The 14,912-nt window shown below is 46.0% G+C and overlaps 1 protein-coding gene across 1 annotated transcript; it reads right to left on the reverse strand.

The window, feature by feature from the left end:
- Window positions 1–3,228: 3,228 nt before the first annotated feature.
- Window positions 3,229–14,910, reverse strand: CDKL2 (cyclin-dependent kinase-like 2 (CDC2-related kinase)). The gene is made up of 12 exons (XM_010081450.1): window positions 14,743–14,910; window positions 11,189–11,383; window positions 10,140–10,318; window positions 9,139–9,251; window positions 8,682–8,821; window positions 7,220–7,308; window positions 6,593–6,719; window positions 6,080–6,354; window positions 5,529–5,619; window positions 4,656–4,767; window positions 4,428–4,534; window positions 3,229–3,288 (listed from the first exon to the last, which is right to left on the reverse strand). The coding sequence occupies exons 1-12, from the start codon at window positions 14,908–14,910 to the stop codon at window positions 3,229–3,231; spliced, it is 1,656 nt and encodes a 551-aa protein (XP_010079752.1).
- Window positions 14,911–14,912: the final 2 nt, after the last annotated feature.

Raw genomic sequence — 14,912 nt, forward strand, 5'->3', positions numbered from 1 at the left:
TCTTCCCCCCTCAACCCTTCTTTCCCTCCCTAACCTCTTCTTCTTCCCCCTTAGCCCATTCTTCCCCCCCCCTTAACCCATTCTTTTTTCTCTTCTCCCCCTTTAAACCTTTTTTCTCTTATCTCCCTCCTTAAACCTTTCTTTTTTCCTCTTATCCACACAGAAGATAGGATTTTTACCTCCTCTTCCAGGCCCCCACATACACCCAAAGCTGAAAAGAGAAACAAGAATGCCTGGCAGGACCCAAGTGGGATCTTCTGTTTCCTCTCTCTCTGTGACACACCATCCGTCAGATGTGAACCCAGAAAGGATGACAAATAGCTCTCATCCACCGCAAAGTGGAAAATGGATCATGGCAGCAGTGCCGTGCAGTCCGTGAGCTCCTTGTAGACCCCAAAAAGCAGGGGCATTGGTGAATTCTCAGTATTTTAGGCAAGCAGCTTAGCTGCATTTGCCTGTTGGCTAGCTAAATGACTGCTGTGGCTAGCTATGAGGACAGCTGGGCTACTCTGCAGCAGTTCATGGTCAGCGGCAAAGAAAGAGCAGAGCAATGGGAACATGCCGGCGCTATCGCCAGCAGGCTGGCAGAGCTGGAAAGGTAAAGGCACGCTGGATGAGCACAGTCAGCTACGTGCTGTCCGGGTGCTGCTGAGGGACGTTAGGAACCTGGGCTTGTAAATGGTTGCAAGAAAACTAGATCTCAACTGTTAAATAAAAAAGGATTCCCAAGGCCTGTTTTTCAGTGCAGGCAAGGCCACCAATAGAAATTAGCAGATATAACACGAAGTTCAGGGAAGACTGAGCACATCTTACATTTGTAAGAACACACTAGTAATGAGAAATTTGGAATGTGAATATCCTTTTATTTACAAATTTTAATGTACATGTCAAAACACAGCCACGAAGCTCTAAGTACGAGGACGTTCATACTATGTTCTGCTATGATACATCGATGCGAAAGGCCATATTTTGTGGAAAGACAAGTTCCAAAATGAACTATACCATACAGGAGTGTGAGCTGCGACAGCAGCCTCCAGCTGCCAGAAAACAGCGTTGGGAGCTACGTAGGGACACCACAGAACTGACTACAGCCAGCTTGAGAGCAGTTAAACAAAAATGGTCTCATTACAGTGCAAAGAAAAAAGCGATGCCACCTTTTTATGCCCACAAGCCACTTTCACATTTTACACTTACATGTCCCATTCCCCCCAAGAGACCTGAAGGACTGATGACTTCAGTGGGTTGTTGAGCACTCACAGAAGCCATCTCACATGCCACCTGCATCACAGCTCCATATTTTATATTCTTCCTTCACCAGTAACAGCAGCCAGACATTCACCCAGTGCGGCCAGACAACAGGCTCGGTTAGGCAGCCAAAAGACAACGGCCCAAAGACTGGGGGTCAAAAGCACGGAGGGGAAAAACCTAACACGGTCACACATGCTGCTGAGCATTAGCAAGGGTTTCAAAGGAACAGCTGGGAAATGTTCACACATTTAAATGTTCTGTTTCCTGCATAAACATTTTCTTCACAGACATTTTTGTCATGGTAAAGGTGCTTTGCAATACAGAGGCTGTAGCCCACCAAAACATGGCAAATTCAGCAGCTTTCCACACTCTCTTCACCATTCATTTAAAAAGAAAGCCCTCACAAGACCGCAGCGGTTAGACAGAAACAAGCCCTGCCTCCTTCAAAATCCTCCAAACCAGCTTCTGTCATTGCCCCACGCCAATAACCACTTCTGAGCAACCTCAGTCAAGACCTGTCCCTAGGCCAGGAAGTCAGCACTTCAGAAGGTGTTTCACATGCAATGACCCAGCAGCGATGGCAGTGCGAGCTGTGGACTGGACCCGAGCCACCTCCCACAGCAGTCCACTGCGTTAACAAGAGAGTGAAGGATCCTACCCTCTCCTGCAGAGACCTTGCAGCGTTAGCACCTGGAAACTTGGGTGGATTGTTCCCACTCTTTCAGCCACCTGCATCAAGAGGAGAAAAGGAGGATGGTGTTATGGGTGGGCAAAAACACTGAGGTCCTCCCTGATAATATGCTTCCTTTATGTTTATTTATTATAAGTCCTTAACCTTGCTAAAACTCTGCATTTACACCTCTGCTTCACAGATGAGACAACTTTCGTAAGGTTTCTTTTTCCCTCCACTTACACTATCAGGATTGCTTCCTGTCCTGATGATTTTTCTTCTTTCCTCCTAGTGTAGCACTGAGCCATCACATCCCATGAGTGTTAAGTGCCAAACACACTCACACAGATTAAGAGCACGTGCAGCACTCGGGCAGGATTTCAGAGTCAGCAGTTGCTCCCTCTTCTCAAAAATGAAACACCAGAGTCAAAAAACTAAGATGCGCGGTTTGCACCTGCACGTTACCAGTATTGGCACGACACTCTCGTGGCTCTCTGTAACTAACACTGAGAACAGCAGCCGGGTAAGAGAGGAGGGAGGCTGCGGTGCTGGTGGTCCCCGTGGCAGCAGGGAGAATCCCCGGAGGGGCAGGTATATGATCACATCCAGGCTGGCAGCACCAGGGTACCCACAGCACTGAGTAAAGTCCATCTGTGCAGGACACAAGGTTCCAGTGGAGCCGGTGACATTTTTTTCAATCTTAAGACTACAAATCTACCACACAGTCAGGACTTTTCCTAATCCTCCTCCTCTCCCAGAGTCCTCTCATAGTTGGAGAGCACTGAGATAACAGCAGCTCCATTAAATACGTTTAGATTGCATGACATAGTGACTAAAAATGTTCTCTAATGTTAAGCCTGAAAAGGCTGCCAAAACACCTTTCTCTCTTTTTGCAAGTCCATTTTTCTGTGATGCACTTGACGGTGCTGTGCATCCAACCCATTTTTTCTGTGCTTCACATGAAGGCAGCCAGTTTTCCCTTTCTGGTACTCTATCAGCTTCCTCAATCTCCAGCTTCATGAGCTGATTAATTTCCAACACCAATGCCCAAAGCCTCAGCTTAGGAAAATGGTTTACCTGCCACTGCCAATTTCACTATCCATCAAGACAGATGCATGCTGCCCTCTGTAAGGCGTCTGTCACAGCTAGGTATCCCAATCCGCAATGAGAAGTGTAGAAGCATTTTCCCATTGCTCTTCCCAAGTAGATAATTGTTCATTAAATGATTCATTTGAAAGCCACCAGAAGGCTACAGTGCAGAAATTAAAGCCTACCTTTCACAGGCAGGTGCCATCTCCTTCTCCATAAGGCTAGTGCTCAACCCTGGGGAAACTGGCTTCGGCTGCATCAGGCATCAAGGTCCCCAACAGCTGTAAGATGGGAAGGAAAAAAAAGAGAGGGTCCATTTCCAAGTGTAGTATAAATAGAGATGTACTGGGTTTGTGTGGCAAGGTTTTGGGTAGCTGGGGGGGGAGCTACAGGGGTGGCTTCTGTGAGAAGATGCCAGAAGCTTCTATGTCCAGTAGAGCCAAAGCCAGCCAGCTCCAAGACGGACCCGCCGCTGGCCAAAGACCAAAACCCAGCCAGCCCCAAGACGGCCCCGCCGCTGGCCAAGGCTGAGCCCAGCAGTGACCATGGTAGCGCCTCTGGGATAACATATTTAAGGAGAGGGGAAAAAAACCCAAAACTGCGCAAGCAAAACTGCAGTGGGAGAGAGAGTAATATTTCTCATTATCCTGCTCTGATTTGATTGGTAATAAATTCAATTAATTTCCCCAAGTTGAGTCTGTTTTGCCTGTGACAGTAATTGGTGACTGATCCCTCCCTGTCCAGAGAGAATGGTCAGAAACCACCTTCTAGGGACATACGCAACACCAACATGCAACTTAGAAGAAATCTGTTCTTTTATCAAATCAGACTTCAAAAATGCTCTACCCCTCCCCGAGGACAGCCTGCCAAATCTCAGCTGGAAGGTTGAGGAAGTAGCCAGAGTGGCTGCCTATGGAATCACACAACTCCCAAACAACACCTCAGTGTTAGTGAGGAACTCATCTATAACAGGGTTGCAAATTTCCCCTTTCTCTCCCTATGCCTGGCTCCTACACTTTCTCTCTCCCTAATGCAGTCAGCCCCTCAATATCTAACACAGACAGCACAGTTCTCCTCCAAACACATCCCTCCTGCTCTCTCTAAAACTCTGGTAAATCAGGCTTACCTCCACCTTGATCCAGCCACCTGAAATGGCAACAATTCATGCTGTCTGTCTTTGCAGTGAGAATCTAGCATTTAGCTAATCTCAGAGAGACAAACAGAGCTCCACGTTTCATCCGTGACCCTTGTCTTTTCCTCCAGCACAAGGCCTCAGGTCTTTTTACTTAGACAGTTGAGAAACCAAGGCAAGTTCTGCTTCTGTGAAGAGCCACACTGGAAACTTGGCGGGTCATGCTATTTAGAAAGTCCTGAAGCAAACAAATTCAGAGCAGCGCAAACTATTTTATTGCTTTGTTACCTGTTGTGAGGCTAAACTTGGGTTATGGAGGTCAATAGCAGCAAGGGGAGGGACACGGGACTCTGACACTGTTTTATTTTCCTTTTTCAGAAATCTGGGATGCCATGCTGCAAAACACAACCAATGCATACAGTGTTAAGGAAGCAAGAGCTGACTGCTCTAATGCACCCTGCTTCCTGCCACTTAGTTAGGATCCAGGGTTTATTCAGAGGACATCAAAGCTCATACCTTCCACCCCTCTCAGTTCAGGGAGATGATGTAGTTGTGGCAAACGCACATCTGTCTTGGAGAATTCCCATTTTTTCCTATTTGCCTGAAGGATGTTTTTTTCATTAGCAACCTGTAATCAAGGGCGTAAGTACCAGCTCATGAACATATAGAAAAAACCAAAGCTATTTCCAAGCTTAAAAATGCATCAACACATAAATGTTCCATTGTAGTTGGAACTTGCACAAGAGCAAAAGATTCTAATGTTTGAAGGAATCCATTCTGCTCACGTGTCATCTATACATTAGAAACAACAGAACAGGCAGAGGCAAAAATCCTCAATCATCTAAGCAAGGCTGCTTTCAGAGAGACAAAATATACAGTAACTGGAGAATGGCTCAGATTAGTTCTCTGTAAAAAGGCAAACATTACTGCTGGCACGGAAAGAATATTGTCTAGGTAGTGAGCGGAGAGCTTTGCACTTCACTGGTTTTCACTAACAATTTCAAATGCATTTATGACATGGCTAAAATAAGGCCCTGACCATGTTAAATCCAAATCCTAAATTCTGTTTCAGAAGTGCAGCACGCATGGTCTCCTTTTCCTGGCCAGGCAAGAGGCCATGGATATATTCCACATCTCATGGGTACCCTGTGATGGACTGCTCCCCTTGTTTAAAACTGTCCTCTGACACAAACTATGCTTTGCATAAATTAACTATTAAATAAGGATAGCAGATGACACACCTGTAGGAAAAAAAAGGGCAAAGAAAATAATATTTCTACTTGGGAGTTATGGTGAAGGCTGTGAGAGGTGGGATTCTTGACAAAAAAGTACACCCTTGAGTTAGGAATTTATTTTTGCTTTGCCATGGGGGAAAGACAGACGACTTACCGATGTCAAGCTTACACTGTAATGGCCTGCTGGAGAATGTTTCCGTTGCTTTAGAAATGGGTTCAAGTATTTTTTACTCTTTTCATCAACTCTGTAATCAAAAATGACCCAAACTTTGTATTAGCTGCAGTAACACGGCAAATATAAAAAAAACAAATGCAAGACACCTCTCATTAAATGCTGAAAAAGAAGGCTCTCAGGGAAAATATCCTTCACGAGTGCAGTTGGCAGAACTTTGGTCCAAAGGACAAGCCATGAGTCAAAGACAGGTTAGTGTCACAGCAGCTGGCAAACCGTTGCTGTCTAGTAGCGCTTTGTGAAATGAGGAACACAGAGACCCTGTGGCTGTGTGGACACGTGCAGCTGCTTGAGGTGAGGCCAGGCTTTCTGACCCATCCCCAGTCCTCCACCTAAGAGCTGTTCCTAGCTGTATCCGGTCCCAAACCCACATCCTGTGTTCCTGCATCATCACCCCGCACCTCTCTCAGGACATTGCAGTTCCTCGGCGACAGGAACGATGGATACAAGCTCTTCTAGCTCTGCTCTCGTACCTGTAATTATGGTTCCCAAGCACAGTCCCCATCCCAGCCATCACGGGAGAAAGGTTCTGGTTGATGGGAGGAATAACTATGCTTGAATTCTTGGCATAGTCCAAGCTGCTGCTGGAATCTCTTAGGCAGGTTTGAGGGCTTATTTTAAATGGGTTGATCGCACTGTCATAGAAGGAGCTCAGGTTGGAGGATCGATCCACTCTCTCTGCATCAGCTTTAGAGCATTTTGTCTTGAATAGCTTTGCATCTCTGCTCTTTGGCTCAACGCTGAAATCCTGTTTGGGAAGATAAGCACCATCTTTCAAGGCAAGGCAAAACTTGTAATTTTGGAGATAGGGCTTTAAAATAGGTAAACAGCAGCAAAGAAGCATGTTTCACTCGTTTGGCATGACTTATGCTTCCTAATTGATTCTCACATATTTTTGCTATACATTTAAACTGCTGCACATACTTATATAGTGATTTGAAAACACGAAAAAAAAATACAGGTTTAGAAAACAAAGATTGACTAACCTGGACACCAAGCATTTTTCTTTCTTCCAAAGCATCATCTTTGTCCCTTTTGCTGATTTTTGATTTTTTTTTTAATTGATGGTCTCTGGCATCTTTCTGAATCTTTAATTTAAGCTCCTGAGTAAATCTACATTCCATACAATGGAAAAAAAAAAAAAAGGGCTTCTGTTAATCTCAATATCATCATCAGTTGGTGCCAGTCCAGGCCCTTACAGCCTTTTGAGTAATCAGACAAACCATGCCTTTTTAAGTAATGAGAAGCCAACCAAATATAATGTATCCATTCCAATAAATAAAATCTTACAAGGACACGTTTTTCACATCACAGCACTAAAGGTGTTCCTATCCCAGTCTGGCAGAGACGCAGAGAGTGAATACAGTCTAAGACTGCACTACCCAATACGGTGTGACGCTGGGTGCGCACGCTGACGAATTAATGTCATGACAAGGCAAGGAGGCAATGTGTTCCCCTTCAACTGTTCTCCCATTTCCAGGAAGGCTAAAACCAGACAAACCCAAGACATTCAGTGGCTGTCTGGTCTGCAAGCCCAGCACGCAATCTTCAATCACAACTGCTTAACTTCCTTCTAATATTAACCTGCTTTGAGACAGAAATGAACTGTTTACCTTTCAGCAAATCCATCCTTGTTAAAGTAATCGCTCTGCAGGAGTTCAGCGCAAGCTGGTCTTTTGTCTGGATCAATCTGCAAACAGTTCTGTCAAATCAACGTAAACATTAGAAGAACATATACATTAGAAATTAAACAAAGGCTTTAGCGTTTCCGAGCAAATTCAAGAAAAAAAGCTGCACAGCTCTCCCTTCTAGGGACTGTTACACTGAGATGAGCCCAAGAGACAGACACCCTCCCAAAAAGTTTAATGTTTGCTGGCTGCATCCATTCGTATCACTAATGCTCACAAAGACTCATTGCACAGGGAATACCTGTCATACAAACAGATCACTCCGCCCTCAGTAAACCTCCCTTGTTTTCATTTGTTTGGCTAAGACTTCAGAATCTGTTTTGATCATGAGGCATTTCAAATACAAGCAAGAGGGTTTTAGGTTGTTTCCGTAAAAGTACAAAAGACTCTCCCTGGAAGGATTCTTCAGCATCTATTACAGAGTTGTAGGCTTCCTAACCCCCACATCGCAGACACATAGCTCCCAGAGGAAGGGACACGTGTGGATGCCACCTACCCAGACCTCTTTGCTTGCAGTGCTCCCAGCAGGAGGCTGCGGGAGGGTTGGCAGAAAACGCTGCACCCACACAGCTCTGTTAGCAAGTAAAAAGTAAGGGGCTGTGTATTAGCTACAAAGCATCCACCTAGGTAGCAGACAAGGGGCAAAGCTCACAGAATCACAGAATTGGAAGGGACCTCGAAAGATCATCTAGTCCAATCCCCCTGCCGGAGCAGGCACCCCTAGATCAGATCCAACAGGAAGGCATCCAGGCGGGCTTTGAATGTCTCCAGAGAAGGAGCCTCCACACCCTCTCTGGGCAGCCTGCTCCAGTGCTCTGTCACCCTCACCAGGAAGAAGTTTTTTCTCATATTCAAGTGGAACCTCCTATGTTCCAGCTTGAACCCATTGCCCCTTGTCCTATCACTGTATTTCACAGAGAAGAGCCTCGCTCCATCCTCCTGAGACTCACCCTTTACGTATTTATAAACATTAATTAGGTCACCCCTCAGTCTCCTCTTTTCCAGGCTAAAGAGACCCAGCTCCCTCAGCCTTTCCTCATAAGGGAGATGCTCCATTCCCTTCATCATCTTTGTGGCTCTGCGCTGGACTCTCTCCAGCAGTTCTCTGTCCCTCTTGAACTGAGGGGCCCAGAACTGGACACAATATTCCAGATGGAGGCTCACCAGGGCAGAGCAGAGGGGGAGGAGAACCTCTCTCGACCTACTGACCACCCCCCTTCTGATACACCCCAAGCTGCCATTGGCCTTCTGGGCCACGAGGGCACAGTGCTGGCTCATGGTCATCCTGCTGGCCACCAGGACCCCCAGGTCCCTCTCCCCTACACTACTCTCCAACAGGTCAGTACCCTCGTTTCAAAAGATCAGCTGATGGAGTAAGGCTTATTACCTTGGCTAAACCTAGCACTGCAGCAGGGAGCTTGGGATATCGTTTGTCCAGAGATTCGGCCTCCTTCACTTCAGGCAACCTCATGCCAGCAAAAAGGGGATTTTTATAGAATAACTCTTGGTGTCTTGGGATTAAGTTACCTGGAATCACACAAACAAAGCAACCTAATGGAAGAAACACAGCACAGCCCTGTGAAACATTGAGAGGCTGAAATACTGGGTCAGCACTGCTGTATGGGCTCCAGTCCAAGTCATTTTTTCCACATGCGCACCGTGAACTGATGCTGTACTCGCAAGCTCCTAGCTCCCCCTTTGTAAAAGGTGCTAAGTGTACACGCTCTCAGAAACATTTCACCACACACCACAGCCTTTCTCCCCACATCCTCTTTCCCCCGTCAAAACTGATCTGACCCCTTCTTTAGTAAGCAGGCGCTAGAAGCTGGCCAGGCTGTTCGTACCCAGGCACTTGGTGATATGGTAGAGCTGGTCAATGTCTGAATCTCCAGGGAACAGGGGCTCTCCTGTCAGCATTTCTGTTATCAGAGTGCCAATAGCCCACACGTCCACAGCCCTGCCAATGAAAAGAAAACAACACTCCAGCTCAGCATGGCTTCACTCGTCTCTTTGATCTACAGGCTCAGCCAGGCCAGCACACAGCACATCTGCAGCAGGCTACAAGCCCCGAGGGCAGCTTTGGCCCCATGAACAACAAGGCAGCTGTTTCCCAGGCTTACCAGTGCACTTAGGAATGGCAAGGATTCAGCTCTTGAAGCAGGCACGAAAGATCTAAGATCAGGTTCCAAACCCCAAGGCTTTAAAGAAATACTAATACAACGTAACACATTAGTAGAATCTTGCCCCTGAGAGAGCACAAAGGTACGCAGCTCTTCTGTCTGCAGGCATCCACTCTCCAGGTACATTTACTGAAAAGGAACTTTTAAGTAATACAGGGACATATATAAACCTGCATGTTTGTATGAACACACCTGTGAACGGCACAGGCTAAATTCTGACCTGGTTTTGTAGCACTTGGGATCCCAGTAAGAAAAAGAACCTCATTCATCCTACCTCCTCCCTCCTGAAATGTCTAGAATTATTCGGAGGTACTATTCTGCCTTCCCTCCATGACTCCAACCACAGAGGAGGGAAGTCTGTCACAGCCTCTTCCAATATGAGCATCAGCAACTGAAAAGCTCTTAGAGACCAAGAACACTGAGGGCTCAGTCTCTCGCTGTCCTCACCTTCTGAGACAGAAAATCCTAGCACTGGCAGTAGTTAACTGCAGAGCTGCAGTGAGATGAAGCAGGCTTAAACCTTTACAAGTGAATAACCAGGGAATGCTGAACAACATCCCTTTAACCTGTTTGCCAAGCAAGAGTCCCCTGCCTTCCCAAAAACCAGAGCCTCACCCCCACCATGCTCCCACCACCCTTTGCAGCCTCGCCTGCCAGTCTCTTACTTGCCGTATTTGGTATCTCCCACCAGCAGCTCTGGAGCTCTGTACCAGCGGGTGGCCACGTAGTCTGTGTAAGCTTCTCCAGAAGCTGCTAACGTGCGGGCAAATCCAAAGTCACACAGTTTTACAACTCCCGACTGGGAAACTAGTATGTTCTCTGGCTTAATATCCCGATGTATTATCTGCACAAAGAAAAAGCGAGTCAAGACAAAGAAATTTCCCATTTCTACACAGCAAATTGGCTCACCAAAAACAATCGCTTTCGCACATCCAGGTAGAAAATTACATTTTTGCAGGCATGGCAAACACATGGAGTCTGTACAATACAGCTACATGCACACAGTCAATGAGCAAGTGCCAACTCAAGTGCACAGGAGAACACAGAAGTGTTCATTTAATATATCTCTCTGCATATGTCCTGCAGGTGTATTTACTACAGGCATTTCAACAGGCACAATTTATTATGCTTGAAATTCTGGCCTTGACCACAAGTTTAAAAGCTGTAAGCATTGCAAGGGCCACGGGGATGTCCTGCAGTTAAATGTGAAGAGTATTTTAGGAATTCATAAGAGACACAGTTTCCCAAACCTATAAATAATAAATAAACAAAATGTGTGTTTCTATATATAGTTACACAACTATGATGAAATTGGCAAACCTGTTAGAAATCACTCGAAAACGAACCCCTAAAACTACAGAAGAGAACAAGACTACATCTTTACATAGACACTATCAGAAGCAAACTTTTGAGAGACAATCTCCTTCTGCAAGATGAGCCAGCCTCCAAGAAGGTGCCACCAAGTACTGGATCCCCATGGACTTCTGGACCCTTCCTTTAAAACACTCTCACAGATCCATCAGAGACAGGCCACTGGATTAGCTGATGACAAGCTCTGACATTTTGTATGAAACTCAGTTCAGCTCTTCTGCCCTGCCTCTTCCTTTTCCACCAAAGTTTGATTTCTCTAAGTTTTAATACATATGAAAAATATACACTTCTGTATCTATTTATTCAAGGTTAACTGTAGAGCTGACTTCTCGTGTGTACTCACATTATGACTGTGACAAAACGCTATTCCTCTTATAATCTGAAATAAGTATTTCCGAACCCTGGTGTAGTCCAGTCCGTTTGGAAACGCCTCAAGGTCGTCAAGCACCGTGTGATCCACAAATTCAAACACCAGATACCACCGTTTCTTCTTTTTATACACTTCCAGCAGGTTCACAAGATTTTCATGCCTGAGTTGCTGTTAGAAAACAGGAAATATTTTGTGAGGGCCTGACAGCATTTAACGGGTGAACAAAGACCAGACCCTTTTAACTGCAACCCAGCTGGTGCACTGCCCTGGAATGCTGCTCTTGTCATGGCACCCACATTCATTTGTTTTCAAAATCAGATCATCTATATTTTAGAATAGGTTTTATTTCAGCAAATTTTTGGTAGGATTTCTACCACCTCCTATATGCAGGCACCTGTTTTTGTAACCTAAAAATCAATAAAATACTGAGTAAAGCCATTTTTTTCTTAACGGTGATGCTCAAAACACAGTATTCTGTTGTTGGAATATCTCGAGCATTCTGCTTCTCACAATACTGTCCTCACTGAAGAGGTGGCACTAACTTGTGCCTTGGTCTTGACAAGCTTTACAAGACTTTCCTTTTAAGCTCCTACAATACCCAAAGGATTTCTGTTGGCACTGCCAGCTTATACACAGTTGCAATAACTAACATGTACCAGAACACACAGTGAATGGATAAAAGGAAAGTTCATCATTCTAACCTAGAATACTCTGTTATCAATTGAACAGCTTCTATTAAATGGTGTCTAGTGGAGTCAGAGTAAAAAATGAAAAGCCAAGGTTTAAAGAGATTTTTTTTTTAATATTATGCAAAGGGGAAAGCTGAAGATAATTTAGGGAAAAAGATTGCAAAGTAAAAGAAAAAAAAAAAGCAGCTGTATTTTCTAGTTATTTTGTCATCACTTTCTGACCAGAGAAGAATCCACCTCCGATCTGTTACACATCTGTGACACTGGTTTGTCACACCCCACTGTAACAGAACAGGCCATGCTACAGTGCACAGTCAGTTATTCGCTTGGAGCCTCGCACGAGGGAAGATGCAAGAGGACTGCAGAGCACAGGGACTTGTGGGGACAATGTGCTGCCTGTCCCAAGGCAGTGCCAGACAACCTGCACCTGGGGCTATCAAACACCCAGATTTCTCAGAAGTTTCTTCCTAGTACAGAGACCTGAGGAGGTTTTGCTGTTTTCAGCCAAGATTAAATTTCTGCCCAAACTCCAGAACAGAAGGGAAAAAAAAAAAAAAAGAAAAAAAAAATCAGGTTCACAGGAAGCATGCAAATGAAGAAACTACAAAAAGATTAGATCCTTACACATTTATTTCACTGTGAGAGGCCACTTTTCCCTAGCTGTATATGGAAATGTTCCCCTTGCGAAGTTCCCATTTACCAAAGAAAACAAGTTAATTCCCCAGACACCTGGGAGGTGGTACGTGCTTTGACTCAGTAACTAAGCAAGCCTTGCCAACAGATCGGGTGCGATCCAGACTAACAAAGACTTGCTTTAAAAGACACTGCATCTCAAGCTCCCGCATGTACAGTTCTATTAACTCTAAGGGTCTGTAGCTCTTGCAGTGATGGCAGAGAATACCTTTTTTTTTTTTTTTTTTTCTTCACAGCACAGTGTCTATAGTCTGGCAAACTTGTGAAGAGTCACTTGTGGAAGCCAAGTGGAGAAGATGCAGGCTTGCATGCATTCCCATCTCCAGAACACCCACATCAGAGGAAAAGCCTAGATACACACCACCTGTAATAAACTTTCCTTCATTTCTTCACCAGACAGATCACTCGCGTCCTAACACTTGAAACTACCACGTGTGCCCATGCACAGGGACAAGCGCTCCTCTGTGCCCACCACCTGTGCGACAAATGCTGCAGCTACTGCTGGGGGCTATGACGGCAAACACAGGGGCTGGAGGTGGTCAAAAAAAGCAAGCAGAACCTGGCACAGAATGCCACCCTGCATCCTTGTCATCCTATTCACGAAGGAATGCAGCAGAAAAACCTGGCACTGAAACAGTTTAGGAACTTGCAAAAGCTTCTGCGTGAAGAACAAAGCCAAGAGAGGAAGCAGAAAGACCATATGCAAAGCACCAAAGAGCACACACACAAACCCCTCTTTATCTAAAGCTCCTCGGTATTTCCCTGGACACAGTATCTATAGCCCATGAAGTACCTTTAATAAACCAACCCACACAAGGAGGCTACACCACATAACACTGCTGATAAGAAGCCAACAGACTGGAGTACAGCTGGACATTTAGGCGAGTGTAAAGCATCCACAATTGACACCAGGCTAATCACACACTCAGACAGCAAGGGGACATAACAGCAGCTGGCTTCAGCCCATCGGCTGATAAGGTTTGGGGAATTTCAGACCTGTCCTCCTCCACCCTCTTGCTGCCAGTACAAGCCTGCCAGGAGAGTGCTACTAATAAAAATAAAAATAAAGCAAAACATTCCTGGAAGCAGATTTCCTTACCAGATTACACCAGCACCCAGTCTGGACAGGCGCACTGTCACACATCCAGGTCACCATTCACCTGCGGGTTTTACAAGTTCAGCATTTACCTGCTTTTCAGGAAATTCACAGCAGTGCGGTACTGTTATTTGGTACACAATGCAGGGGGCCACCATTACCACCGGGAGGGAATGGAGACCTTGTGGCTCCCTTCCTTGTACCTTTCCTGGATGAATACAGGGCACATAAACCTACTTCTAATCCAGTCAGCTCCAGCCAGGCAAATCCAGCACAGCTCCCAGCCAAAGGGAAAAGTGGTTCTGCATGGCTACAACTCAAAGGCTCAATGAACCTACCACGGCTTGGCTGCCCACAGAAATGCAAACAAGATCCGATGAAGTCTCTTCTGGTTTGAACTTTATTTATACTTTGTACGTCACGGTCAGAAATAACTGTGTTTCCCTTTCAAAACTGAGCCAATGTTTTAAATTTACACCCATCCTCTAACTTCACTGGATAAACACCACTCCTCGGAGGACCATTAAGGAGTCTCAAGAGGCAGTTTCCTCCCTAGAACCCATCAGCTCTTCACAGGCAGATCTCACCCACACCCATCGGTTCCGAACAACTAGCACCTCTAGCCCAAGACGCACTCTCATCACAGACACGAAGGGTGCTACACTGCTCGAGGGAGACATTTGGCTTCATGAAGGCACTTAAACACCTGACTGCCATTCAAAATACACCTCGAAGAGGCACCTGAAGCAGGGCAGAGCCTGGCCCCGCGCACCGCCACTCTCCGTCCCCGGGGAACATGCAGGACAGGTTGCTGGAGCAATAGCTGCAGGAGCTTCCAGACGAGAAGGTCACGCTCTGGATAAACCACCAGCAGCTCGCGGCGGATGTCGTTCTGTGACACAAACGCCTCCCACCTGTCCCAGGAGCTATGAATTCAAACCCAAAGCCACCAACAAGCCATCGGTTCACTCCAAATTTTACTGCAAACCCAGGCCCGCTCCCCTCAGCTGTCACCACGGGGGGCTGCCCTCAGAGCCCACCCTGCTCACCTTCAGCAGCTTGATCTCCCTCACGGCGATCTTCCTCACCCCCGCGTCCTCCTCGCTCTCCAGGAACTTCTTCACGGCGACCATCTGCCCGCTCTCCTTGTTCCTGCACTTGCTCACCACCCCGTAGCTGCCTTCTCCGACCAGCCCCAGCACTTGGTATTTCTCCATGG

This window comes from Pterocles gutturalis, unplaced genomic scaffold (assembly GCF_000699245.1).
Source record: "Pterocles gutturalis isolate BGI_N339 unplaced genomic scaffold, ASM69924v1 scaffold27329, whole genome shotgun sequence".
Taxonomy (NCBI): domain Eukaryota; kingdom Metazoa; phylum Chordata; class Aves; order Pterocliformes; family Pteroclidae; genus Pterocles; species Pterocles gutturalis.